Here is a 27,889-nt window from a genome sequence, read left to right as displayed (position 1 = left end):
CCCGGTAACCTTCCTACCACATCAGCGCTTGCACTTACGAACACAAGTCCCCAGCACCAGAAAGTTGCACATGCGGTTTGCCTTTTGCAGTCTTGCAGAGTACGAGCCATCTCAACCTCATCTCCCCTGGTCTCAATCTCCCATTCCATTCTTGCGCGCTGCAAAATATACATCATACTATTCGTTCGTTTGATCATTGACTGCTTGCTTACCGCTGCTTGTATGCAGCTTCCATCGCTCGCCCCAAAGCGTTGCCTCGTCGCAATTGCGCCCGCGCTCATTCGTTTTCCTTAGACGCAGATTCTTGAGCACCACCAAAATGCTGCGCCTCGTCTTGAGATAGTATGTACCATCAACGCCCTGCTCATTCTAGGGTCATAATACCATCATGTCCTCTCGCGACAGGACCCCCCCTAAGACGACGGGTCCACAGTCGATACCTTTACGAGATCTCTCGAGACCCCCCGACTCCGGATCAGATGAACATGATATTTCAACAGGCACGTTCTCAGGTCACAAGCCCCGGCACAGTCGCACCAGATCTCTACTGATCGGACGTCGGACTCCCAATTACGCGCGACTGAACGACGAAGAGTCGCCCGCAAGAGGAGGACCGTCGTCTGAAAGCGTTGGAACTTCTGCACAAGGAGGAAGCGGTTGGGATTCCCCGATTGAAGATGTGGAGGGATTCGCGGCGGCAACAGTGGGCTTGGACCTCCATCTACCTTCGACACCACCCAGTGTCGGACTACGACGACCGAGTATCATCACCACGGCTGCTGATGGGGATCTTCAAGACGCGGAGAGTCCCTTCTCGCCTCCAGACTCCGACACGACACCTTTGACGTCTTCACGTCGCCCACCGTCTTCGCTCAAGACATCTAGCTCCGTATCCAGAGGCCAGAGGCATGATAGACAAGGAAAAAAGTCCAGTGTCCATTGGACGGATGGCGAGTCACCTGCCGCGGTGCGTGGGCGGACTTCGCGCCTCGGAGATGATCTGCCAACGCTCGATACAAGCGCTGGAATGCATCGCAAGTTGAGCACTGCCAGTGGAATCAGCCGTCTGAGTGTCAGTCAAGGCGAATCTGGCGAAAGGTCAAGGTCTCTATCGCCATCTCCTTCCCCAATGGCCAGGGCAAACTCCATGCTGCGAGAGATCTCACAACGTGTGGTCAACCTGAGTAATGATTCGGACATGGTTGAGCAAAGTATCCGGCGCAAATCATCTATACGACAACACAGGCGCCCCAGTGCTTCCGCACATCCCTTGCACGAGGTTGGAGACGAAGAAGGAGCACAGCCGCCGCAAGTTCCTCTCGAAAAGGTCCCATCAGCTGAAGTTGTAGCTGAAACATTCACACCAATAACCCCAGTCTATCACCCTAACCCTCTTGTTGGCAAAACCTGGGGTATTTTTGGACCAGAGAACGCTTTACGAAAATGGCTCTGTGAAATCCTCGTCCATCCGCTTACCGAGCCCACAATTTTGGCTCTGATCGTCGCCCAGACGGTGTTACTGGCCGTCAATGCAGCGTCTGATGCTGTTTACCTGCAGACGCGGACGAAAAGATGGGGGAGCACAGGCTTCGATTATGCCATCTTTGCGTTATTTGTGATTTACACCTTGGAACTCGTTGCCCGTACTATTGTGTCTGGCTTCGTCTCGAATCCCGTCGAGTTTAGCACCATCAACCGGTCTATTGGCTTGAAACGGGCTGTCCTTCAGAAGGCTCACACTCTGTTCGCCCCCCAGGGTGCCCGAGAGACGTCAATGGTGGTCAATGATGCACCCACGCAACCGTCAATTGTTCGCACCTTCACCGGAGTTCCTCATCCTGGGGAGGCTGGAGGGCCCGGCCATACGAAGCAGCAGCAAAGGATACGCTTAGCCCGCCGCGCATTTCTACGGCATTCTTTCAATCGACTTGACTTCGTTGCCGTTGTTTCCTACTGGATCTCTTTCGTCATGCAGCTCAGCGGCGTCGAGAATTCGAGTCACGTATATGTCTTCAATATGCTGAGCTGCCTTCGAATTCTGCGCCTGTTGGGCCTCACCGCTGGAACATCGATCATTTTGCGGAGTCTGAAGAAAGCTGCTCCTCTTCTGGTTCACGTTGCCTTTCTTATAGGCTTCTTCTGGCTGATCTTTGGCATCGTTGGCGTCCAAAGCTTCAAATCCAGTCTGCGACGTACATGCGTCTGGGTCGGTGACGACGGATCCGGTCAAAACTACACTCTCAACATTGCGCCCGACAACATCCAGTTCTGCGGAGGCTACCTAGATGCTGTAACGGGACAGGCGATGCCGTGGCTCAAAGCTGATGGCTCCAATGGCACGGACAGGTCCAAAGGTTATCTCTGCCCCCAAGGCTCCCTGTGTGTTGAGGGAATCAGTGGTCCATACAATGGCACTGTCAGTTTCGACAACATCGGCCAGTCGCTGGAGCTCGTCTTCGTGATAATCAGTTCCAATACGTTTTCTGATCTCCTCTACTATTTGACGGACTCCGATTATCTTGCAGCAGCACTTTTCTTTGCGGCCGGTATTGTCGTTTTGAGTTTGTGGCTCGTCAACTTGTTGGTCGCTGTTATCACCTCTTCATTTCAAATCATCCGCGAAGAGAGCAAGCAAAGCGCATTTACAGCCGAGAAAATCGACGGGCCACTTTTCGAAGATGATCAAACTAAGAAACGGACTCAATTGAAAAAGATTTACGACAAAACGCATCTCTTTTGGGTTCTGGTCATCGTATTCGACCTAATTGTCCAGAGTCTGCGAAGTGCAACCATGAGCGACCGCCGCAAGACTTTTATCATGGATTGCGAGACGGTCGTCACATTCCTCCTGCTCCTGGAAATCATCTTGCGGTTCTTATGTGACTGGAGACAATTTTTCCACGGCAAAAGGAATTGGGTGGATCTTTTGCTCGCTATCGTTACTACCGTCACGCAAATTCCAGTAATTCGCAACTCGGGTCAGCCATACGCATGGCTCTCAGCATTTCAGATTGCGCGTATCTACCGAGTCGTCCTCGCGGTCCGGGTTACAAGGGAACTGGTCATGGTCGTGTTTGGCAATATCGTCGGTCTTTTGAACTTGATCTTGTTTGTATTCCTGTTCACTTTCCTGGCCGCCATTCTTGCCTCGCAACTATTCAGAGGGGATATTCCATCCGTAGATGCCGAGGGTGAAGTGATTGGTGTGTCATTCTTCGACATCTGGAACTCCTTCGTGGGAATGTACCAAGTGTTTTCGAGTGAGAATTGGACTACTCTGATGTACAACGCTACCCAGTTCAACAACATTTGGGATACGGCGTGGCTGAGTGCGATATTTTTCATCCTCTGGTTCGTCGTCTCAAACTTGATTGTGCTGAATATGTTTATTGCTGTCATCCAAGAGAGTTTTGACGTGTCCGAGGATGAGAAACGTCTGCAACAGGTAAAGGCGTTTTTGAAGCAGAAGGAAATGACTGGTTCAGCTTCTGGGAATCTCTCGCTCACCGCGGTCTTCAAGATGGGACGAGAATCAATCAGACACCGAGACGCTCTCGAATATGGCTCAGCAACAGTTGAACAGCTCCTCAAGGAGGCCGTCGTGAAGGACTTTCTGGACGAACAAGACGATGTCCTTGCGCGTAGGGCAACATCCATGCATCTCGACGAAGTACCCACCGTCAAACCTGGGATTCTGTCCAAGTTCTGGGGCAAAATCACTGGTTTTTATAGCTCGGCAGAGCCCAATCCGTTCTACTCTAGTGCCAAAATCACCCGGGCAAACGAAGAGTTCGATCCCAGAGCTGTGGCCCAAAGGGTGGTCACGACAACTGAGAACCGTCGCCGTGCACAGCGCCAGTATTTGCAAAAGCACCCCAAGTACAACGTGTCGCTATACATCTTCAAGCCAGATAACCCAGTGAGAAAGCTATGCCAATACCTCGTCGGTCCCGGCCGAGGAACTGAGCGAGTGGAGGGCGTCTCGCCCTACAGACCTGCCTGGTATGCATTCTCAGCCTTCACATATGCAGCGATCGTGGCCATGGTCATATTGGCTTGCATCACCACGCCCTTGTATCAACGCGATTACTATTTAAACAACACACTGAGCATCACTAACTGGTTCGTGTGGACCGACTTGGGTTTCGCAATCCTCTTCACGGTTGAAGCTATCATAAAAGTAATTGCGGACGGTCTCTTCTTCACGCCACATGCATACTTTCGAAGTGTCTGGGGGTTTATTGACGGTGTGGTCCTCATCACGCTATGGATCAATGTGGTCACTGCTATGTTCCGCGACGACGGCGTCTCTCGAGCCGTTGGTGCCTTTAAAGCGCTGAGAGCATTGCGCTTGCTCAACATTAGTGACACTGCGCGAGACACCTTTTATTCGGTTATCATTGTTGGTGGCTACAAAGTCCTTGCGGCCGCCTTCGTTTCCATGAGCTTGCTGATTCCCTTCGCCATCCTCGGAGTCAATTTGTTTAGTGGCAAAATGCAAGCTTGTAACGATGGAGATTTTGGCTACAGTGCCTTGAGTAATTGTGTTGGAGAATTCAACTCTACTCCCTTCAACTGGCCTGTACTGGCGCCCAGGCAGGTTGCAAACCCCTGGTTCGACTTCGACGACTTCGGCAGCGCCCTGTTCATTCTGTTCCAGATTGTCTCCCAAGAAGGATGGGTGAACGTGATGTGGTCGGGCACGAGTGTCACTGGCACTGGATTACAACCACAGCCATTTGCGGCACAGGGAAACGCAGTCTATTTCATCATCTTCAACTTGTTGGGTGCTGTCTTTGTCCTTACACTGTTCATCTCGGTGTTCATGCGAAATTACACGGAGCAGACAGGTGTTGCCTTTTTGACAGCAGAACAACGCTCATGGCTGGAGCTGCGGAAGCTCTTGAAGCAGATCTCTCCTTCCAAGAGATCACTAGGTGAACAGTCTGCAAAGTGGAAGAAATGGTGCTATGACCTTTCGATACAGAAACGGGGCAAGTGGCAAAGGTTCATCACCACAATATTGGTCCTCCACCTGATTCTCCTCACGATTGACTTCTATCCCGAGCCAGAGTGGTGGGCAACTGTGCGGGAATACATTTTCCTTGCCTTTACGGTTGTACTAATCGCCAATGTCATTATCAGGATCATCGGCCTCTCGTGGAAACGTTTTCGACGGAGCTCATGGGACATCTATTCGGTTCTTGCGGTGTCAGGGATTTTCGTCACGTCTCTGATCTCGTTGTCCAAGGTCAACAGTGGAGGTTTCCAACAGCTCCATAAGCTTTTCCTGGTTTCCGTCACCTTTCTCCTGATTCCGCGGAACAATCAGCTCGATCAATTGTTCAAGACTGCTGCCGCCTCGCTGCCATTGATCGCCAATTTGCTGGCAACATGGTTTGTTCTGTTCCTGGTGTTCGCAATTGCCCTGACGCAGGCTTTTGGCCTCACGCGCTTTGGAGAAAACGAGAGCAACAATGTCAACTTCCGCACCGTTCCAAAGGCCCTCATCCTTTTGTTTCGGACCAGCATTGGAGAAGGTTGGAATCAAATCATGGAAGATTTTGCCGGACTTGAACCGCCCCTGTGCGTGAAAGAAGATAGTTTCTTCGCGAGCGACTGTGGCAGCTCCGGCTGGGCAAGGGCATTGTTCATCTCCTGGAACATTATCAGCATGTACATCTTCGTGTCTCTGTTTGTCTCAATGATCTTTGAGAGCTTTTCGTATGTCTATCAGCAGAGCAGCGGCATGTCCATTGTGAGTCGGGACGAGATTCGACGCTTCAAACAAGCCTGGGCAGAGTTCGATCCAAACGGTACCGGTTTCATTTCAAAGGAACAGTTCCCTCGCCTTCTAGGGGTAGGTCTGAGTCGATAGCGCTCTTTATTCGGTGTCACTGACAATGAGCAGGAACTTTCCGGTATATGGCAGATGCGGATTTACGACGGTGATTTCACCGTCAGAGCCATCCGAGAGGACTGCTCAGTGCAGCCGGGTGATCCAGTCAAACCAGCAGCAAGAAGAGTGGATGGCATTGATCTCGACAAGTTGGCAGAACGTGTTAGCCAGATTCCTGTGGCCGAAATCCGGCAGCGCCGTGCACGGATCAACATCTTTTACCAGGAAGTCATGTCAACAGCTGATCCAGACCGTGGCATTCCCTTCACCGCGGTTCTGTTCCTTTTGACGCACTACAACGTGATTACGGACTCTCGAAGTCTCCGCTTGGAAGAGTTCCTTCGGCGACGAGCGCGACTACAAAGAGTCCAAGAAAGCATCCGCAGAAATACAGTGGTCGGCTTCTTTGATACGTTACACTGGTCTCGTAAGTTTCGAAAAGCGGTCGAACGACGGAGGAACTCACGCTTGGGTGCACCACCTTCTATTCCTGTCCCTGAAATCTTTATTGAGGATCCCGACGACAATATGGAAGGCAGTAGCGGCACCGAGCCACGCGATTTCACCTCATCTACACCATCATATACGCCGAAGAAACAATCAATCAACCTCCCACCCATCGACACGACCATGCCTCCCCCTTCAGGTGCTTTGCGAAGCACGTCACCGGTGGACTTGGAGAGCTCACCGCGAAGTAGCCCAGTGCGGGCGAGACTGGGATCAGTGGATACTGCCTACCACGGAGCAACAGGAGCAACGAGATCGTCTCCAACAACGCCGACACTAGCCCATAGTCGACACGGCAGCAGCGCCAGCGGGCTAGATGGGCAGGGTATGATGGAGAGCTTTGACAATTCAGCATGGGGTGAAAGTATCCGCAGGAGCTTTACGACGAGGAGAACACGAAGCGATAGCACGCGAGGGTGAGTGAGTTTTGAGTCTGAGAGGGTGAAAGAAAAAGAGATGGTAATATGCTTGGCACGATGTTTCATGACGATTCATGACCCAAGTCTTTTGGTTTCATTTCTTGATTTGTGCATATTAAGATGGGAACGAGGTGGATAATGATACCAGGATCCGAGATGAAAATAGATGAGCATAGCGAGGGCGTTTTCACCTTTGATGTGAGGGAATGAGATTGGGTGGATGACTGAAAAGAAGACGGCGAATATGCACTGGCACCCAGTCATCATGTACATCATGCACACTATATTGATTATGGAACTCGAGCGATATGAAGTTGAAGAGGGTAAGAGAGCAAGAGAGCTGCAATGTCTGTCCAGCGACGAAACGGAAATCCCATCCATGCATGTTTGTGGAATCATGGCTTCTGTCCGCAATCCGGCTGTCCCGATGCATTCTGCTCCGTATTTGTACATATTATGTACAAGGATTTTTGACAGGAAATCCAGAAGAAGCTTGTGGCTGTGTCGATCTTCCAGGATGTGTAAATGACCACCCTTGTCTATGCCTGGAATTGTGGTCGATTTCATGTCCCTGTCAACCAATGTATCACTTCATGGGAGAGACTCTTGATGGAAGATCATGTGACGGGGAGCAAATGTTGCACTTTCTCTTCCAGCAGCCGGTTTCGTGCTGCGCAGGTTCAACTGACAAGATTTCGTCCAACAAATTATGTATCAGAAAATGCCACCAGACGCGATACTCACGAGACAAGAGAGTTACGAGTACAACATTCCACGATGATACACCAATAGACAGTGCCTGTTCTTCCGCCCCCATCGCCCCTCCCCCTCTGTCGCTTGTGTTAATCTGCCAGTACCGAGTACGAGAGCTCCCTACCTACGACGACGAAACAAAAGACCCCTCTCTCACCTGAGTGACCTGACACCGATAATCCTACAGATCAAGGTTTGAGCTCGCTTGTCGGGCCCCCTGAAACGCCTGCACGACGCTCATCGCGTCTTTGGAAATGAGATGAGCCAAGCGGATCAAACCTTGGCTTGGTCTCGCAATCCTCTTGTACGTGTTTGGCCACAGTATCAGCCGCGTCAAGCTACGCCAAAACACGCCCCAGTCGTGCTAGTGGCCTCTCGACCCTAGCTCAGGGTCCATCGTTGCCCTGGTCAGTGGAGAAGTGCATCAACTTCGGGAACAGACTGTGGATCAGTACAAAAGTTAGGGAGATCGGGAAAGTCATATTGGGGCATATTCACTCTCCGAGGCTTCCTCAGCAACGGTGCAACCAAGCTGGGATCTCTGCCGCAACAGTGGCTCCAGTAGTCTCTGTTCCGTGTCAAGGACCAGTCGCATATCAAAGGGGGAGAAGGATCATCAGACGAGACTAGGGGGTGTTCTCTTGATCGCTTCAGACACTCGGGTACCAGATTCCAAAGCTCCAAGAACACAGATGTTTGACATTAGGTACCACCAAGCCCTGAGCTTGTTTCCCTTCGCATCCTTGATGGCTTCGAATACGCTCCTCCACCTTTCCCTTCGCAGGAAAGTTATGCAGGAGCCATTACGACGAGGCCCATTATTTTCAAGCCCCAGGGCAGGGAGGGGCGTGACATTTTTGCTCCCTGGATTGCTTGCCCTGGTTCCCGCAAATGTTTCTGGGCGAAACTATTGCCTGCATGTCTACGAGGTATTAGTTCGCATACGGGGCCGTCATAACAGGGAAGCAGCAGGCCCATGCGCAGGGTGGCTTGTTACCTACTTTACTGCGTTGATCCGGACGGCTTGTCACATAACTTTGGATCTCAACAATCCTCCTCCAGGAATTAATATTGTGCTGACCTTCTCCAGCTTTTGTCTCCTTTTCTCAGCTCTTCTTGTATATCACTTCTGTTCTCAGCGTCTGCTTGTGCTTTCGATACTTTTGGATTGATATTACGGCAGTTCCCCTGGGACCACTTGGGCAGACCTTGATACACCTGGGCCGCTCTACCCCGTTGACCACATTGCTTAGCTCAAAAAGAGTTCGACCTGCTGGCCAAGGTCGCTCGACTGCTCAAAAAGGAGCTTCTCAGACATTGAGACGTGGGAAGGAATTCCAGAAACTCGACGTCTACATAATTCCATTACCATCCAGAAAGATGGCAGTTGCACAGTTAGTCTCTCTCTTTGAGGCTCTACACGAAGACACATCCATTAAACCCATGCCCAGGAGCTTTCGCAGTCACACCTCGTCCTCGAAAGTCCGTCTCCATCTCCAAACCATCTTTAGCCACAATCCTCGACGTCGAACGTCAGCAAAGAGTCCATCAGGCAACATGTCTTCGTCGTCCTCACCCGCGCCCTCGTCCATCCGATCCTCACCGAGTTCCTCCTTCAGCAGCTTCGGAGGTCGACGACACCTACCTACCAATGACCTTGACTCGGCTATTCTGTCCCCGATCTCCCCACTGTCAAGCCATCACATCCGTCGCCAACCCTCTGCCATCGACCTAGCCCTCGAGGCAGAACTGTACGCCGACGAAGTTGAGATCATTGGGCTGGGACTACTAGAACCCCGCCCTCGAGCGAACACAGCTACCTCGACAACATCTTCCACACAATGCTCAATGATGGAATTCATGAATGAAACCATGCAAACACCGGTGGTGCTGGATGGTATCTTTGAGGTCATGGAACGTGCATGAGCCACACAGCTTCTGGAGGATTTGAGGAAGACAACGAAGAGGTCGGACGGCTCAGCTCAGCCAGACCCTTCACACGGAATCAATAGATGTCCGTGGTCAACCCCATAACTCATCAACATTTGTTACAATTCTTGGGTGGGACTTTTGATGTAAGACGAAAGTTATGATCTATGCAAATGAGCAAGGGAACCTTTCCCTTTTCTATTTTCTGGTTGGGTTCTTCGGACTAGGGAATTTTGGGCAGCGAGGAACAGGAGGTCATGTATTTTACGATACCACTTTATAGCAAGCTAATACAGAGGCACAGAGAGCGATCTTGGACATGATGAAGAGGGTCTTTCTGTTTGTACATTACATTGAATTCAATGCGACATGATTTCGACCGCACTCTTTGCAAGGGGTTGCGAGGGTGGGTTTACGGCCACCCAGCAGGATTCCAGAAGATACAATACATGTCACTGTTATCCAATAATACTACAACTCCTTCCTAAACAGGGGGGTAAGTAGTCTCCATATCTGCAACTACCCCATATGTTTAGGGCAAGGAAGAACAATAAATATCTCAGTTATCGATTCATCTCCTCGGTCCCTCTCTTGTACCTAAGCTAGCCTTGAGAACCCGAATACGTCAGTGCGGAGTCTCTGCAAAGGGCGCAGACTACTACCAAATCTGTTGCCACTGAAGAAACAGGAAAGTAAGAACTACTCTATACGTTGGTGAAGACGGGGGAAGAGGGAACCTGTAGCAGGCGAGCAGCGGGTAAAATAATAAGTGACAGAGTTTCATGGCTGAGTCAACTCGTCTATCTAGGCATCCAAGCATCATCGGGAGGAGCACAACAAGTAGGGCTGAATCAACCTTACCACCCAGCCCACCTTACCTAAGAGCAGTAAAACCAGCAAGTTTTTTGGGGGCCCGTCTAGGCACTTGTAGGGAGGAATCTGACAAGGAGTGGGGGGCGCCCTTCCTCCTACAGGTCACAACCACTGCCGTTACGGACGTACCTGCTTCCAAGAGTCCCGCCATCAGCCAATGCGACTCACTTGTACGGTGAGAAACGCAGTCCTGGGAGTCTTGTCGTCTATCCACAACCTCGGCCGACAAAGATTGAAGAGGTGATTACTATTCATCACCGTCTGCTCACACCATTTCCAGCCTAGCATCAAATTCCACCCTGCTGCACATGGATGACACCAACTGCCCCATCAAGCAAGGATCGCGCACCTGAGGCATCTGGCCGCATCTCAGGCCCTGCCGGCCATGTCTCGGGCTTCACGAACATGCCATCATCCAAGCCCTTCAAAGACCGCCCGCTTGGGTTCGACAAGCCAGGCTGCTCTCAGCTTTTTATAGGGGGAAACCTTCGTCTGGTTGATGGCCCCCCTCCCCAAGATCTTCCCGGTCGTTTATGAGGCACATACCTCTGGCAAACCCCGAGGGATTCTGACTAATTTCGCGGGCCTGCGGACAGGTGTGTTTAAAGCAGCCGTCCATCAGACTGGAAACTGGTATTACAAGTCGCTTTCCGCTGTTTGGCTCCTAGATACCTCTCGAGAGACTCCACGCCCTCGACTGTCAACCGATGCCCTCTTGACGGTTCTCTTGACAGGTGGGATTGCGCAGAAGATTGACTTGTGGACAAAAGAGGGAGAGACGGTGTGTGTATTTGAAAAAGACACATCTGAGAAACCCATGGTGAAGCGCCATCGGGTGGCGGCATTCGACGTTTGATATCTGATCGGAGCAAAACGAAAAGATAGCCCAGCCCTAGGCACCATCTACTCCTTACCTCTATCGGGAAATTTCGACACGACCTTGCTTGGGCCAGAGGGTGAATCCACAGAGATCAAACGCCGTGGTCGCCCGTGTGACTTACCCCAGATTGTCTACTGGCACTACCTCTCTGCCTTTCCCAAGCACCCTCTTCAGTCAGGTTCAGTAATCAACCTGGTGCTGGTGCCCAGGCAATGTCCGTCACGATGCAAAAATTCGGAAAAGCACAGGGCAGCAGCCGAGCATATTCGTCCCTTCAATCAGTGCTAGAAGACCCCTTACAGCTCTTCATGACGACCGATGCCATCCAACGTCCCGTGCCTGGAGATCTGGAGATCTTGTCGGCCTCTCGCTATCCCCAGGGACTCATGCAACCTTACGAGGACTTTGAACAGAACCCGCGTAAGCGAAAGGCAGCTGCCTCACCCAGCCAGCTATACGGGGGCATTGTGTTAGCTGCCACCCCGGGCGATGATAATTCATCGGGGGAACAGGACCAGCCTTCGACTCGAAAGAAATCAAAGTCGACCAAGCGTTCGTCCGCAAACGATGGTGAGGATGCAGCAACCGAGAAGAAGCAAAGGGGTCGACCTCGACTTGACACCCACGACGAAACGGCGGCTGACCGTCGACGGACGCAGATTCGGCTGGCCCAGAGAGCATACCGGCATCGAAAGGAAACCACCATCTCAGCGCTGAAGCAAAAGGTCTCCGACCTCCAAACCACCGTCGAGCAAATGAACCGGACCTTTTTGGCTTTACACGACAACATGGTCGAGGCCGGCATCCTGACCTCGCACTATTCACTAGGTCGTCAACTCCAGGCTGCCACGGAAGAGTTCGTCGCTCTGTCCAAGGTGGCATCACCTGAATCCGACGAGGAAGAGGAGGCCATTGCCAAATTTACCAAAGGTAGCGATGAGCCGCCCTTATCCGAACCAGGTGAGAGCAATAGAGGGCCTAATGTCAAAACAAGCGCAAAGTCCTCGTCGCGGCGACCAGCCCGTCTCACCGATGCAGGTCGATCGGTCAGTTTGGATCAGGGCTCGACCGACGCCGAGGCAGACGTGGAGGAGTTGCCATTGATAACCAAAGACCACCATCCCTTGGTCGCCCTTACAGATACCGTGTGGCCAACGGACAATACCAGCCTCCAGGGCTTGGATGATCTGATGTCCTTCAGCGCCACCATTCCCGACGTCATGCTGTTCGACGATCCCTATGAGAAACTGATTGTGGAACGGCCTCTCAAGCCCGCCCACCAACCCGAGGGCTCCTACACGTACAGCTTCCAGGAAACGACGTTTGCTCGTCGCCTCCACCGAATGTGCCTAGAACGGGCGTTTCGCAACCTGACGAACCCGAATGTCGACCCAGAGTACATCAAACGGGCTTTCCGCTTCACTTTCTGCTTCTCTAACCGCAAGCGGATGCTGCAGCGCTTCCAAGAAATGCTCAAGCGCAAGGCGGGCGAGTCGCTCGAAAACTGGAACGTGCCATTCTTCCACATTGGTGGGGCGGGAACGCATTTCCCTCGTCGCGACGACAAAGGAAACCCGGTGTATCCGCCGAACATGATCAGTCCAGCCAAGGCATTTGGACCTCAACCCTACGTCCAGGCCGAGACCCCGCGGATGGAGACGTCGGTGCAGGAAATGCTCGAGAATATCGGCTTCGGCGGGGTGTGGTTCGACAGCCACGACGTGGAAGAGTACCTCAAGACCAAAGGCATCTACCTGGACGGCCAGAGCAGCTTTATTGAGGTCGATCCAAATGTCCTGCCACTTGTAAAGGCATCCCTTGCTTCGAGCGATGGGACGTCGAGCTCAGACCGCAGCCCGCTCGATGCAACCCTGCGCACCCCAAGTCCTATTATAGGTGCCGAAGGCCTGGCCGATCCGATCACTGACCCTTTTATCGCCCGCGAACTGGGTGAGATGTTTGCCCAGCCAAGCACGTTGTTCCCATCTACATCTACATCTTCATCTTCCTCTTCCTCTTCCTCCGTCCCCTTCAGCACTGTTTCCCGGAACAATGGAAAGCCGGTCGACGATCCTTGGGCCGACTTTGCGGCACTCAACCCTACATCCTCACCACTTACCTTTTCTGATCTCCTCAGCAAAAAGCCGAACCCCCTTATGTTCGATGTGGACATGTTCCTCGAGCGCATGATTCTCGGGAGTGCCTGTCTGGGCCGAGCTCCTGGATTTAGAAAGGAAACGATTGACGAGGCTCTGGTGATGAGTCTGCAAGAGGGCTTTTGAGAAGGTATTTATCTAGCTGGTGCGGTGCATGTGTGACAGAGAAAGAAACATACTCTGACGAGAGGTTAAGGGCCCTTTTGGGGTATGAAACTATTCTTTGAAATTCAATGGCGATTTATTTTGGTTGTTCATCATAACTCTTCTTCACTCAAATAATGTAAACATCTATGACACGACATGACATGGTATGTGGCTGCAGGATGTATGGTATAATATATACATAGCCAGTGATAAACATGGACTTGATTTTTCCGCCTTTATTAAACAATCAGTTATTCATGCCTTTGTCTACGGTCTGCCTAGAGAAGCCGGGGGAAAAAAAAGGGATAGCATAGCATACATATCATATCACGTTAGTATGCGTAACCCTAGGCTCTTTGTGCGTCTGTGTATATGTTCTCTCTCTTCCTCTTTCTCTCGCGTGTGTGCGCCTCGCTATATAGAGGTAGGTAGGTCACATAAAACATCTGCCTTGAGACATGTAGAAATGTTCAGCGCGAGGGATGTATGTATGTATGTGTACTTGGGTCCTCGTGCGGTACGAGGTCTACACGAGGTCTATGGAAAGAAGAAAACGGCCGAGATTGACTTTCACAGTAGTAACTCGGGACCCGGGACACCGTGTTTTACTGTCATGTATCAATGAAATGGTAATGGCGATGGCGATATAATGAAATGAATGAATGGGCAGTGTGATAGAATGTAAGTGCGATGGCGTGTAATACGGTGTGTGATTGTACTGCACCGACCACAACCACTACTGCTAGTACTGTATTTCTTTCCTCGTTCGGGTCGTCTAATCATTCATTCGTTCATTCGTTCACTCGCTCAAACGCTCAATCGATTGGATAAACCAACTAACCAACCAACCAAGCACTTTTTTCTTTTTATCCCGTGCTCCTTGCTCCAAGCCTACCCTAAGCCTGCCATGCTCGCTCGTCGCGCCGAGTATTTGAGGACATCCCAATAGGCGTCCGCGTGGAAAACGCCAGCCAGCTACCGTCGCTTGCTTGCTCCCTCTCTTCCTTCCCTCCTTTCTGTGGTTGGTAAAGGTCATCACTCTGAGTGAGTGGTAGTAGTACATTCCTCCCTGTTGAAACCGTGGGTATTCCGTGTACAAGGTAGACTCCGTCCGTCCTTCCCAAAACAAGCTCTGATCCTTTATTTTTGCAGACGCTCCAATCATATCCGGGGTATCATCGTCATTTCATGGCTGGCGAAAACAAGTCATGCGTGGCTCTTCGAACTCCCCTTGCCAACAGGAGCCCCAATCAAGAGCCCATCAATACATATGCCCAGCTCGGCCATCTCTCCTCAGTTTTAAATCTTAGACAGGTTGCGTTGCCGCGTTGCGCTGATGGATTTCTTGTTATTCCTGTCTCCGCCTCCTTCGTCTGGTCTTGACTCCCGGCCTCCACAGGATTCCTCGACAATTGTTCTCCCCACATTGACACTTGACCAAATCCTCCGAGATGGTATGCTCGTCGTCGTCGGGTTCGGCGTCGTTCAGGTACGAGATGCGTATCTCCTCGCCAGCCTTGATGTCCCTGATGGCGAAGAAGGCGAGGTCGTACACCCTCTTATCCTTTCTGTGGGTCTGCACAGGGAAAGACCTAGCATTGGGGTTGCAGCTGTGATTGACAAATCGCATGGCAGACCCAAAGTCCACGCCATCCACCTGATAAGGCTCCTTGTTGCCGGCATCGTTGAACCAGTCCAGCGAATAGGCATAGCTAGGTTGGTGCTCCTCCACCGCGTCTTCGCGGAGTTCCAGTTCGGCCGTGGTTATCACCTCACCCAGGTATCGTTCGATGAATTGTCCTTTGACAATATCTTTCGACGAGCGGACGCCCCAGCCGCACTTTTTAGTCTGGAAAACTTCAAGGGGAACGGTGCGACCCTTGCACACGACCCGATTCCAGCAGTCGTCACCGCACCCACAATGTTCATTACATTCCGTTATTTCATGCCGGTCTGCGCCGTTGTTTCCAAGCACGCTAGCAATATGCTCATCCGAAAGCACAACGATCCCATCGGGTCGGCGGACGTAGATTTCCACCTGGGTTGCGCGTCCCTCGACTTCCTTGGTCATGCAGGTACAGGTGGATAGTGCGCAATTCGTGCAATCACAGCCAGAGTTCGTCGAGGTCGGTGCCACCTTGACTTTCGAGCCGATGATATAGTGATCGATGAATTGGAATTTGCCAGCAAGTCGTTTGTCATTTATGTCGTTGGAGAAGGTCAAAGGTGGGTCCAGGCTTTCGTCAAAGCGGCTGGTGAGGATATCACGCGCAGCTCGGGCGGGATGGATCAAGCTTTTGTTGAGAGACAACTGATGAAGTGACTTGGAAAGAGGTTCCATCTCCAAGCCGATATTGCTGCGCTTTACCTTTTTCTTCTTCTTCGATGCCGCGTCCCGCATAAACTTGACGTCGTCATCGACGCTGAACACGGCCGAAAATCCCGTTCTTCCAAAAAGTTTCTCCACTAGTTCGGGGTTTTCACGAGCTAACTTTGTGGACTGCTGCAACTGTGCGAAGACCCTATTCTTCTCTGCTTGAATCTGAGCCTTAGACTTGGGTAAAGGGCCCTGGAATTCCCTGAGAAGGGTTTTGCGTTGATCTTCAATCACCACTTGAATCTTTGCGCCATTGTTGTGGTGTGGCTGCGAAGTGGCCATTCTAGACCCGGAAATTGGTCGCGGGATATCGATCCGGAACTTTTCCGAAGGAGAACTGTGGCTGGCTCGATCATGACCTGGGTTCATGACCTTTTTTGGGATAGTCGCCGCCGTTCTCTCATGTTTTTCTGACATGACGAATTCCCCCGGACGAGAAGAAGAGGTGCGCTTTGACCAGTCGGTATCTTGTAGCCGTGGCTGCACGGAACTGAACCGGTGTTTTGAAGAGGAAGGCATGTTGTCCGCAGACGGTATGGCAGACTTCATCTGTCCAAAGATGGAGCTGGCACGGCTTTCGGGCTGTACACCAGTCCGTGTCGGTAGGGACGTCGTTTGTGGGTCTCGTCCTGCGGTACTGTGGGCAAAGCCTGAACCGTTTCCAAGATCTCTGACTTTCTCATTTGACAGTGAATATTTTGAACGGACCTTCCACGGCGAGCGTTTAGGTGTACTACCCGTTGCTCCATTCGCGTGATCACGTGCCGAAGAAGACGCTGGAGGAGTCGCGGGTCGGACAGGCTTGGCATTCTCAGAGGGCGGATGAGACCGTGAGGATCCAAGGCGACGCTCGGGACCATCCGCCGCCGCGGGCGTCTGCGATTTTCGCCGCTTTGCGAGATGTAATACCGTAGGTGTCTGTAATAATCAGTCAGTGGCCATGTAGGCGGCGTAATTTCTAGGTTGGGCGGTAAGGAGGAAACACGTGTCTGCATCCACGGTTCGGGGCTGGGCGAGCGCGAGCCACACAACAAGTAAACTCACTTCATCGTCAGAGTCTGATAATTCAATTATGACCCTTCCTGTGTCTGTCTAGAGAGGCAAACAATACAGTTAGCATTTCTTTGTCATGCAATGTTACTCGCGATCCGCATATGGGGTGGCGGATGAGGTCAGTCCGCCACCCAACACGGTGGGCCATAACAACGACTTTCTGTGCTGCTTAAAAGAAAGACAACAAGACTCGGCGTGGTTTTAAGATGTCCCTTTTTTTCTTTAAAAAAAAAAGAGAGAAAAAAAAAAAGAAAACCTCCTCTAAGAACAAAGTAGGTATTCAAGGAAAATAAGCATGATCTTAGAACAGAAGCCTTACATACCACGCTGTCTGTCGTCTGGTCGAAACTGCGTTTATGAGCCGAACCAGCCCCATGCAGTGTAACCGCCATTACCCGCCCGTTCGGCCCCGCGCCGGCCTTGGAAGTCGTTAACGTCCGGATTTCGGCATTCATTCGTGAAATAGATTTAATATCGAGCTTAGAAACGGTCGAATAGGGCTCTCCTCGGGTGGTGGAGGAGAGATAGTCGGGTTGTTAAGAGAGTAGGAAGGTGAGAATTAAGTCGTAAGGTTGGGAGGCAACGACAAACCGCCATGCCAAGAGGGCACCTGTTTAGGCACTATGCCTAATTAAGTGAATCTAATTATCTTACGTAATATAATTTCATTATAATGTCATCACTTTTTGTTCGAGTCTTATTTTATTATCTTTTAATCCTCTATAAACTCCTAGAAAACCAAATTCTGAGTTTCTCGAGTTCAAATAACTTATTATGATACGAGAAATATTGTAATTATAATGCTTGGAGCAACATGTCCCATATATCCATTCGCGATTCATCAAGATAGGCCCAAAAGTCACCATTATCAGCGCATGCTAAGTCGAGGCTATGTCGCAGTCGATGCTAGGATTGCTCAGCTCTTCAAAGTAGTCAAAGCAGAGGCAGGTGTTGGATAGAAACTCTTGGTGGCAAGTATTATGTATCACGTCGCGGAAGGTTTCCCCACAGCTTGAAGCTCTCTCGGTGGCGGGCGTGCGGGGTGCAATATACCTTCCGTCGCACAGGCTCTAAGTCTTCCTAATCCATACCTACATTCTAAGTATTGAAAAAGATACTTCAAGTAATGCAGATGTTAAGACACCTAGACTTGCTATGTAAAGCACGTGAAGGCGAGAAAGTCATGTTTACCTACATATGTAGATTATTGTTTCCCTACCATCAGGGAAACACTTCGCCAGACGCCTGAATTCTGGGGCAGTTGGCCTCTTCGGACTTTTGTAGGCCGTAAGATGATGCCATCAGTGGGCCACGCGCCCTACAAATTTGTTGATTCAGTTACAATACCGCAGTGTACTCTCTTCTAACGCATCACAGTCATGGATCTCCTAGGCTCAGGCCTTCTCCTTCATCCTCCGCGTCCTGTGTGTCATCGTCAAAACCCATCCCCTCTTCGCCCTCCATCTCGTCTTCCAAGCCGCCGACTAGATATTTCTCGCCTTTACCTTCAGTAGCATCACCAACCACATTTCCATCCTGCACCTCACAGTTCGTCAACGAGCACTTGTTGCCGATCTTGGCCTTCTTTCCTACAACTGTACCTGTCAAGACACATTTATCCCCGATTGTTGCGCCATCCATAATCACACAGCCTGTGATCCGACTTCCTGTGCCGATTGCGACCGAGGCCCCGATGACGCTGTTCTTGATCACGCACTGGGTCGCGATTGTGCTATTACTGTCAATGAGCGTGTCGGAGCGGGATATCGTCACCCTCGGTGCGATGGTGGCGGTAGCATGGATTTTGGCTGGGTGAGAGAAGGGTGGCACTGCTGATTTGTTGCCCAGGCATTCTTCTATCGACGGCAGCTTGGCGAGGGAGAGTGAAACGGACAGTAAGAGGGGAGTGTTGTCCACCCGGCGCACCAAGGGTGCGTCCGAACTTGCTGGGAGTATGTATGAGAGGATGGGAGGAACGAGCGGCACATGACCTGATTCTTCAGAAGCTTGCGATTCGCTGTCTGCGGAGAGGATTCTGTCGTCCGAGTCTCTTCGCACTCTTGATGCGAGCCGGGCTGTGCGTGGCGCATCTGTAGACTGGGGCAGGGGATGATTTGTGACATGAGTACTGCTCAGTGATAACAAATCGATTTCCTCCTCAATTGGCCGTTCATGTGAGGGGACCTCGTTCTCTTTAGAGCTGAGACGGTGTGTGAATATCTTCCGCGCACCGAATCGTGCACGATAGCTCGGTTTGCGCCATTCAGCTTTTGCCCACGTCCCCACGAGGTCTTCGCTGACGGACTCAAAGTCTTCGTTGAACTTGGCAAATTCCTTCACCCAGTAGGGAAAGAAATAGATGTGTGAGTCGCGGTATCTGGTCATGCACTTGATTGCGCCATATTTGCGGAGGAGTGACTGTCGAATCTTCCAGGACTTGTCCTCCTCGCACTGGTCCCATAGCTCGGACATGGGCATCGTCCAGACCAGTTTGCGAAGTGCTCCCTGGGTTTGCATAGTGGCAGTTTTGGAGAGAGGCAGGTCGTGCTCAGGGTCAAGCTTGGAGGTACACATAAAGTCGCATTCTTCGCCTTTGACGCTCTCCTCCCGATCGGCCGTGTTGTACCATATTGAAAGGCCACCGCGCCGGCCGCGTCGTTCACCTCCAAGTGATAGCAGCTCATTTCGTGACGTGTCAAAGTCTAGGCCTGAGGTAGCACCAATCCCACCAGGGCCACCTAGCCTGGTAAAATACGTCTCCAAGAAATGGTCCCCTGATATATCGCAGATCAGGTCACAGGGAAGTACCAAGAAGTCTGATTTGATCACATGCTGCACCTCTGGCAGCCTCAGCAACTCTGCCGTTGGCGTTGTGTACTCTAGAGACTCTGGAGCCAGGAGATCGGCCGAAGGCGACGGAAGAGACGTGAGGTAAGGGTTTTGAGCAAGAGCAGCGGCAATCGTGTCCTTGGATGTTGGCGGGGTTATAAGGGTGATGTCTGTCACGCCCATTCGATAGCACCAATCCAAAACATACCAGACCATGGGCCGGTTTGCGACTTCAACGAGGGCCTTGGGATACTCTGCAGGCACACTGGTGAAGGTGCTGAGCCCGATGCCCGGACCGCACAGTATCAGAGCTTGGAACCCCGTCTGAGGCATCTTGGTGGCTTTGTGGAAAAGCTTTCGTGAGAAACCTCCAATTGCCGGCTGCGTTTTTATATGCCCGGCTCGCCGTGACTCATACCGGACGGGGTAATTCGACAAAGCGAAATTGCGCAAGGGTGAGGGACTGCTCACTTCGCCTTGACCCACGCTATCGTCCTGATCGAGACTCAGCGCACGGTACAGAGACGGCGGAACTGGCTGATACGGAGGGGTTGCTCCAGGCACACCCACCCGTCCTCGAACGATCGCTGAGAGGCGTAAAAATTGGACGCGTGGATTTAGTGACTGTCGAGTCGGGCTCTGGGCAGCGCTATCGGTCTCCTGGGTCTGGCGAAGCTCGTTGGCGAGAGAATCGATGCCGTCAACGTCACGCAGAAGACTGATATGATCTACTGCTTCAGAGGTCAAGCGCGTCTGCATGTAGATGAGAGACTGTGACATTCTGGCTACAAAATTCCAGGTCTGACCAAAGTGTATTCAGGCTGGACTTGGCAAAGATCCACAGTTGTCGAGGCGGCGAAAAACAAAGTCAACGTCCGCGGGGTGTTTCTACAGTACGGACCACGCGATTCACTTCATGGACGGATCGGAAACATTGGTAACACAGTTCAATAGCTCAGATTGTGCATGTGGAATGTCCCGTTCTGGTTTATCTTCTGTGACATCTGGCACGAGCCAGCGCCTGCGCCCGTTTGGCTAATTCTCCAGCCCCTCTCATTGTCCACTCAGTCTGGCATGCTCGATCCTTTCAATTCTCTTCTTGGGCGGCCTGCTGGGCAGTGCTCTCGCCCTCCTGCTCCGCACCCTCCCCGGTGCCCGCGGCCTTCTCTGCATTCCAAGCCTGTGCCAGGACTTGGTTCAGGGCCTCTTGGAAAATGTGACAGTTGTAATCGATCAACCCCTTCTTGTTCTTGGCGTCGTCGTTCTTGATGACAGTGACGAGGCAGAGATACCTGAGTCGTGTGTTAGAACGGAATGGGGTCTGCAGTGAGTTTATCTTACCTATTCATCTCCTTGAGATAGATCATGGTGCCATCGTGGATGGTCATGGAAGACTCTGTTTCCTGCATCTGCTCTCCAAGAACCAAGCCGTGCTTGCGCTCATGCCCGTAAAGGTCGGTGATATCGACAATGACGTCGATGTAGTCGGAACACATTTCGTACACCTCCATGTCAACTGGTCTGGTGTCACTGGCAACGTAGATCTTGCTGAGGATGTCGAAAAGGTAGGCTTTGGCCATACCACTGTTATTCACAAGTGTGTTCATGAGGTTCTCCAAAGTGTCAAGGTGAGGAATCAGCTTTTGAACAACCTTGCTGAAGGCCTCGAAGATGGAGTAGTCGTAGATGGAGGTCATATGGTAGCTGACGTTGGGGTTGATGTAGCCCGCGTCATTCAAGTCATCACCAACCCGTTGAGCAATGTCTTGGTAGATTTCAGCTCGGAATTCATCATTCAAGCTGTCGATCTTGTGGATGAAGACCTCGACGTTGACATGAGGGAATGTGGTCTGGAGGTTGAGAATGGTGGTTGTCAACCGGTTCAACGACTCGCTGTAGTCGTCTTGCGCGTCGATGACCCAGACGAGCGCTCCAATCTCAGAAAAGATTTCATTGGTGTCAAACGTGGGATCGAAGTAGTCAATTTGTCCAGGGAAGTCCCAGACCTGAAAGTCCATGAAAGAGTGCATTGTATCTTTCTGGATACGAGTGGTGGATTCGAGGAAAAGGGTCTCTTGTGGAGGCATCTTGTGGAAGACAACGCTGGTGATGGACGACTTGCCGCTTCTGCGAGGTTGTCAGTGAATGGAGATCGAGAGAATTGAAGGAATTGAAGTCATCATACCTGCGCTGACCCATCAGCAACAAGCGTGGCTTGTTCTGACGGAGTCGGCGATCCATGTCTTCTGATGTGATGGAAGAGTGAGTTCGAGATGTGGGAGGTGGCTGACGCTCTTGTGACGAGGAGGGAGACTCGGGTGGGCGAGAGAAAGGTGGCTTGTCAGTGTTATGCGCACTCAGAGCCTGCTCTTCATCGCTTGGAGTTTTGAGAAAGGGTCTGATGTCAGTTGCGTCAGTCTCGGGAGGTTCAACATAAGTGTAAGCGGCAGGAAAGTCAGGAAAGCGGTTGCGCTCAGCGTTTATAGAGGCCATCCTCAGTTGCTCTTCAAGAGTCGCGCCACTAGTCGTGCTAGTCGCTTTGTCGTCGTCTCGGCGCTCCATCTTGGAAGAGTTCTTGTGGGACATGTGATGTAGGGGAAAGTGAGTCGCCGCGGCGATGGGAAGGAACGACAAAACAATAACCTCCATGTTTGTCTCCCAACTTTCGCCGGTCTGGTACAATGTTGCCACAAATTCACTGTGCTGGCCTCCTTTGCATCTAAACAAAGCAGCCAAAGAAGGACAGACTCACCACCTAGCACAGTCTCAGAGATAACGTTTTGTATACCCTGCTGCTTACTCTGACATCTCAACTCGACCTCATTTTGTCCGTGTATACAGCTTTCTCAATTCAAAGGTGTCCCTAGCCTGACGTCCTGAACAAGCCGCCTTGATTCTGCAATCCTAGGGAGGTGCGAGAATCCCGGTCCAGTCACCAGGAGACAGGACTTCAGAACGGCAGTAATGCGAGCGAGAAAAATTCAACAGTCTGAAGAGACCAGGAGGAACGTCCAAGAACGTCTGCGGAGACAACCAAGCCACTGCTCTACAGCTCCCTTCTCCTGTCTGGTGAACCAAAAGTCATGCCTTTGATCGACATTGTGTCTCCAAACCTTGCTGATGTTGAGCTGATAGTTCGGCCTGGAAGTATATTTCTCCGTAGAAGGGGAAATACGGGGGCGCACGAGACACCCATGACGAAGATGACGAGCAATACGGTTGAGAGTTTACCTTCCTATCCTCAAACCTTTCTTCAATACCACCACCACTAATACCACCCTAGTCCCCCTTAAGAAATCCCATCTCTGCTCGGGTTTTTGTCATCGACACCCTCATGACGTCAGTACGAGCTTACGAGCACAGTGTGTTGAATTCAGATGGTGCTAACGCATGTTGACTGAAAGCGGTACCTGGGAATATCCATTTCAGGTTATATTCAGTGCGCTGATGGTTGAGGGAATAATGGGCCTACTTCATGTCGTTCAAAAATGAGCCAAGGCGTGTCCTGCCCCTTAATCGTCACGGAGGGCATGCAATATGACTATTTCGATGCCCGGATCGCTTATGAGAGTTTTTGTTATGTGCAACGTTGACCGCTTACACCCTTGCCTCCACCGTGCAAAGTCCCGCCAACGAGGTTCGGGAGGTATTACGGGAAGTACTACGTCCATTGGAAACCCTTCACGCGAGACCCGGAGCGTCAGCAGGACAAATTTAAGGACATTCTTCGGCCGTAGCGTCCTGGATGATGACAGGAAGTCAGGGAGGGCGGCAACTCTAGGAGAATATAACGCGACAAGTTTTGAGTACCTTAATAACAAGACCAGTAACAATGGGAATTCATTGGTTGAGATGCTTTGGTGTGGTGCCAAGGTCGTGTTCTCAAATATCCCTTTCTAATGTTTGCAATCACGGGTATATCTTTTCCTGGATCGAGTAGTGCTCTGGTTTCCCAACACGAGGGAATCCAGGGAAGCAGGCAATAATTTCGACATAAACTACTTGTATGAGTAAGAGAAATGTGGCGCCCATGTGGACCACGGGCGGAACTTCCGTTGTAGCTTCGGTGGATTTCTTTGTCATGTGTCAATCTTCAGAACTTGTACCGAGTTACACGCTACTCCGTAGATATTTTCCGGCATGTTCCTGCATCAGGGATTCCTCTTTCGTTCTCCATCGGTAAATAGTTGCTGTTTTCAGATACTCTTGTTGAGAACTGACCAACAACAACATTCACATGTCAAACACTTGCTGGATCAAACGGAAACATGAGGAGGCATGGAGAGAGCGCAACCAGCTGTCCTCTTATCATACTTCTCACCTCTTCCCACTCCCTATCATACGCCCTTGATCCGATCGTTCTCTTGCACCCCTTGGCTCCCCTGTGGAATGTACTATGATTAACATTTACATCTCAATCTGACATAATGCTACTCTGTTCTCCAGTCTAACGCAGGCTTACCGTCCTGGCGTCGTTCCCGATCTCGCCTCGCCTGCGCCTGGCTCTTCCCCCTTTCACGTCGAGGCTGCGCGCGGCCCCAGTATCCGGCCCTTCGGTCACCATTTATCATATTTTGAATTCCTGCTTGTTCCTGTTGGCGGAGTTACTGATAGCCTTTAGAGAGACAACCATGAGATTATAAAGCATCTATATTGCATGTGTACCTCGTCGACGTTGAAGTTTTGCCCCTTTCCCATCTGTCACTCCTCAATTCCACAACTATGGACCCATCCCTACGTCCACAGCCTTGCCGGCTTCTGAGTCTCCCCAACGAGGTCAAACTCCATATCGTCGATTATGTGCGTCTCTGAGAAGAGTCCCAAGGAAAAATCATGTAACTGAGCAACTCCCAGATCGATACCCGCAGAGACCTCTACAATCTGTCTCTAACATGTCGTGCCCTCGAGGACATTGTCATTCATCGGCTCTATTACAACGTCGACTTCCATCTCCCTCAATTCCCACTGCCTGGAGCAGTCGCGTTCCGAGATGCCCTCGTTCAATCTGTTCGAGAACTCACAATCAGAAATGGCAGGACGCAGAGAAGGAATTCGGTGTTCAAGCGCAGGAGAATATCAGATGCGGGCTCTGTGGAGGGCCATGTGAACAGCCTACTTGAATATGTTCCTAGCAGTCGAATGACGAGCTTTGCGTAAGTCAGTTGTATACGAGGAGGGCTGGTTCATACTGATTGTCCCAGACTTTTACACCAGAGCCCCCTAGGCTGCCAAACGTTGACGTCCCTCGCCCAGCGACACGAGCGAACCCTCAGGCGCCTCCATTTCTACGACATTGCTTCTTGGAAAGAGGGAACGCTGGTTCCTAGATACCTGACAAGTCTTGAGGCCCGCACCGTCAATGATGGAGAGGCGGTGGAAAACATCCTAGCTGCCAATAGAAAGTCAATCGAGAGGTTGTCATTAGGGCAGGAGAAACAGCTGATCGATTCTTACCAATCGAGCAGGCTGAGTTTTCTCCAACAAATCCAGCAACCGCTAGAGACACTTTTCCCCTCGTTATATCGACTGGACACCTTCCCTCAACTACGCGAGCTGTCTCTGCAAGGCCTGGATCTGACTCCTCTGCGGCCATCTTCGATTCCGCATGCCTTGTTCTTCTGCCAGCTGGAACGCTTCAGCTTGGAATCCTGCGCTGGCAGCCATGATCTCCTTGAATCCATCGCAGGAACGTTTCACTGGGCGTCGACATCCCCGGAGGCACCCCAGAACCCCCGCGTCAGCCCGTCCTTGAAACACTTTCTTTTCCGACACGAAAATCCTACAACCCCCCTCAAGGAAGCCCTCGTCCGCTTCCTCAGCTCATTCACCGGCCTACGGACCTTGTCCCTATTACTTGAAAACGGCGCCATACTTGAAAGGCCGAGCACCTTCATCGCCGAACACGGTCCCACCCTTGAAACTCTTGTGTTTGAATCCCGCATCCAGCCCCGTGAACACCTCTCTATTGACACTTCCCGCCCCTTCGGCGTTGGTGGATACAGTCATGATTTGTGGGAGGAGTCGATCAACGACATCGCTCGCCTCTGCCCCAACCTGAGAGAACTCGGCATGGGCTTTCCCTGGAATGATGAGATGATCCGACTGCGAAAGACCGCTCTCCCAACGCTCGAGCACCTGCGAACCATCCACATTCGTAATTTCCCTGAGAACCAAGTATTTAGCCAAGTGGGAGACTACACCATCAAAGAGTACGCGACAAAGTTCGTCGAATGGGTCTTGCCCTCCTCGATCGGAGGAACAACACCGTCCCTGACACACCTCGCCATCGGCCCGACACTGTACGAGTCTCGATGGAAGATCATGCCCCCTTCCATTGCCACGGATGCAAACGCCTCCACCACCCAGCGCCGTCAGCAAGCGACGTCGCGCGCACAGCCACCCGAGTTTCTACGCACGCACCACTTCTGCCTCGACTGGGCCAAGACGCGCTTCAATCGCTGGAGCTGTCTGATCACGTCCGTCTCGGAAAATTACATGGAAGAGATCACCGGCCAGAAACCTCTGGGCGGTGTCTTTGAACAAGTCTGGTTGAGGTGAAACACTTCGATGCGGTTCTGATTTGTTTTACCTGGGGCATGAAAAGACGAGCCAGGCGCTCACCTCTGTTTTTCGATCAATTTCGCAGTCTCCCGACATCGGCGCCTCACCTGATCCCTTGCCAGAATCAGTGCATCATTTGGGATGGATTGGATTATTTCTGGACCATTATTGTGGAATCTTCTGTTCTCTGGCGGTGTGGAGCTGCCATTTATTACATCATTTTCATATTTTGGTTTTTTCTTTGGTTTTTTTCTTCTTTTTAGCGAGCGAAACGATACCCATATAGACCGACCGACTAAAATGCATTCAATCTGGGGGGGTTTAAGGAAGAGTGTAATAAAATAGAACGAGCATTGGTGCCATCCTTTTTGGAGTGACAAGAATAGAGCATACAAAATAGTAATATCGAGGATTTCCTCAGACCATCGTCATTACATGCCTGATCCAATGAAAGGGTACGAGTACTGAGATAGATATAGATAGATCGAAAGTCATTCCCAGTGATCGGCTCAATGCATACATATGTTTATATGTACCGAGTATCGGGTGCCGGGTACATATCGTCCCCTTTCCGGGTCGTTCTCATGCTTAGGCTTCTGTGTGGTCTGTGTCTAGGTCTCAGTCCTTGTCAGTACCTGTACTTGTACTTGTAGATTCTCCTTGTCCTTGTCCTTGCCCGGCCGTGGCTGGACCCCTGGCGTCGGACTTTCTGGTGGCGTGCAGTTTCCTCAACCTCCTTGTTCTCCAGTCAGCCAGGTCTTCGGCGGAAATCTGTCCCGTCGTGGAGCTCTCCTCGCGTCGCTGGCTGACGGCCTGCTGCGTCCTCTGCTGCTTGAGGAGGCGGTCCTGCTCCACCACGCCTTGCTCGATTTGTTGGCCCGCTACGTCGCTCAGGATGCCGTTGCTGCCTGTTTCTGGGGAGGCAGAGAGGCAAATGCGTCTGCCGAGTTTGTAGTCCCATTCCCAGTCGCCTGACTTGCCGCCACTCTTGGCCGTGACTCGTGTCGCTGTAAGGACCATTTCCTTGTCCACGCCCTTGAGCATGTCGTACATGGTCAGCCCTGCCATAGACGCCGCGGTGATGGCCTCCATTTCGACGCCGGTTTTACCTTCGCAGGCCACCGTGGCTGTCACCAGTACGCCACCGAAGAGCCGGTCCATATCGCTGGGAATCCCGACATCTCCTTTCCCTTCTGATAGAGGATACGGCAGCTTGTCTGTCATAAATGGTTCCAAGCGTACTGTGGCACCCGTGATATTGAGACCCGGATGAGCAAGAGGGATGAGATCCGATGTCTTCTTCGCAGCCTGGATGCCCGCTATCCGAGCCACGGCCAGCGCGTCGCCTTTTCGTAGCCGCGATGCAAACAGCACCCCGTATGTCCCGTAGTGGGAGAAAAGCAGCAGAGTTGTTGCTGTCGCGGAGCGAGACGTTGGTTTCTTGTTTGCGATAGAAACCATGTGCGCTTCGCCATCAGCAGTTAGGTGAGTGAGGGTCGCGTCCGC

The 27,889-nt window shown here is 51.5% G+C and overlaps 8 protein-coding genes across 8 annotated transcripts; 4 read left to right on the top strand and 4 right to left on the bottom strand.

The window, feature by feature from the left end:
- Window positions 1–388: 388 nt before the first annotated feature.
- AYO21_05027 (hypothetical protein) lies at window positions 389–6,826 on the top strand (the record flags this gene model as incomplete). The annotated part of the gene is made up of 2 exons (XM_022654998.1): window positions 389–5,860; window positions 5,912–6,826. 2 exons carry the CDS (start codon window positions 389–391, stop codon window positions 6,824–6,826), a joined length of 6,387 nt encoding a protein of 2,128 aa, XP_022512681.1.
- Window positions 6,827–9,135: 2,309 nt separating this feature from the next.
- On the top strand, window positions 9,136–9,504 carry AYO21_05026 (hypothetical protein; the record flags this gene model as incomplete). The annotated part of the gene is made up of 1 exon (XM_022654997.1): window positions 9,136–9,504. The coding sequence occupies one exon, from the start codon at window positions 9,136–9,138 to the stop codon at window positions 9,502–9,504; it is 369 nt and encodes a 122-aa protein (XP_022512680.1).
- A 1,968-nt stretch (window positions 9,505–11,472) lies between these two features.
- AYO21_05025 (hypothetical protein) lies at window positions 11,473–13,542 on the top strand (the record flags this gene model as incomplete). The annotated part of the gene is made up of 1 exon (XM_022654996.1): window positions 11,473–13,542. The coding sequence occupies one exon, from the start codon at window positions 11,473–11,475 to the stop codon at window positions 13,540–13,542; it is 2,070 nt and encodes a 689-aa protein (XP_022512679.1).
- Window positions 13,543–14,911: 1,369 nt separating this feature from the next.
- On the bottom strand, window positions 14,912–17,448 carry AYO21_05024 (hypothetical protein; the record flags this gene model as incomplete). Its single annotated transcript, XM_022654995.1, has 2 exons — window positions 14,912–16,858; window positions 17,317–17,448. 2 exons carry the CDS (start codon window positions 17,446–17,448, stop codon window positions 14,912–14,914), a joined length of 2,079 nt encoding a protein of 692 aa, XP_022512678.1.
- Window positions 17,449–18,370: 922 nt separating this feature from the next.
- Window positions 18,371–20,602, bottom strand: AYO21_05023 (hypothetical protein; the record flags this gene model as incomplete). Its single annotated transcript, XM_022654994.1, has 1 exon — window positions 18,371–20,602. The coding sequence occupies one exon, from the start codon at window positions 20,600–20,602 to the stop codon at window positions 18,371–18,373; it is 2,232 nt and encodes a 743-aa protein (XP_022512677.1).
- A 307-nt stretch (window positions 20,603–20,909) lies between these two features.
- Window positions 20,910–22,471, bottom strand: AYO21_05022 (hypothetical protein; the record flags this gene model as incomplete). Its single annotated transcript, XM_022654993.1, has 3 exons — window positions 20,910–21,114; window positions 21,164–21,949; window positions 22,008–22,471. The coding sequence occupies 3 exons, from the start codon at window positions 22,469–22,471 to the stop codon at window positions 20,910–20,912; spliced, it is 1,455 nt and encodes a 484-aa protein (XP_022512676.1).
- Window positions 22,472–24,544: 2,073 nt separating this feature from the next.
- Window positions 24,545–26,380, top strand: AYO21_05021 (hypothetical protein; the record flags this gene model as incomplete). The annotated part of the gene is made up of 3 exons (XM_022654992.1): window positions 24,545–24,622; window positions 24,677–24,975; window positions 25,024–26,380. The coding sequence occupies 3 exons, from the start codon at window positions 24,545–24,547 to the stop codon at window positions 26,378–26,380; spliced, it is 1,734 nt and encodes a 577-aa protein (XP_022512675.1).
- Window positions 26,381–27,001: 621 nt separating this feature from the next.
- Window positions 27,002–27,844, bottom strand: AYO21_05020 (hypothetical protein; the record flags this gene model as incomplete). Its single annotated transcript, XM_022654991.1, has 1 exon — window positions 27,002–27,844. One exon carries the CDS (start codon window positions 27,842–27,844, stop codon window positions 27,002–27,004), a length of 843 nt encoding a protein of 280 aa, XP_022512674.1.
- Between the last annotated feature and the right edge of the window lie 45 nt (window positions 27,845–27,889).

The sequence above is a fragment of the Fonsecaea monophora genome (genome assembly GCF_001642475.1).
Source record: "Fonsecaea monophora strain CBS 269.37 chromosome Unknown Scaff30, whole genome shotgun sequence".
Classification (NCBI taxonomy): domain Eukaryota; kingdom Fungi; phylum Ascomycota; class Eurotiomycetes; order Chaetothyriales; family Herpotrichiellaceae; genus Fonsecaea; species Fonsecaea monophora.
This window is presented reverse-complemented; position numbering and strand designations above follow the sequence as displayed.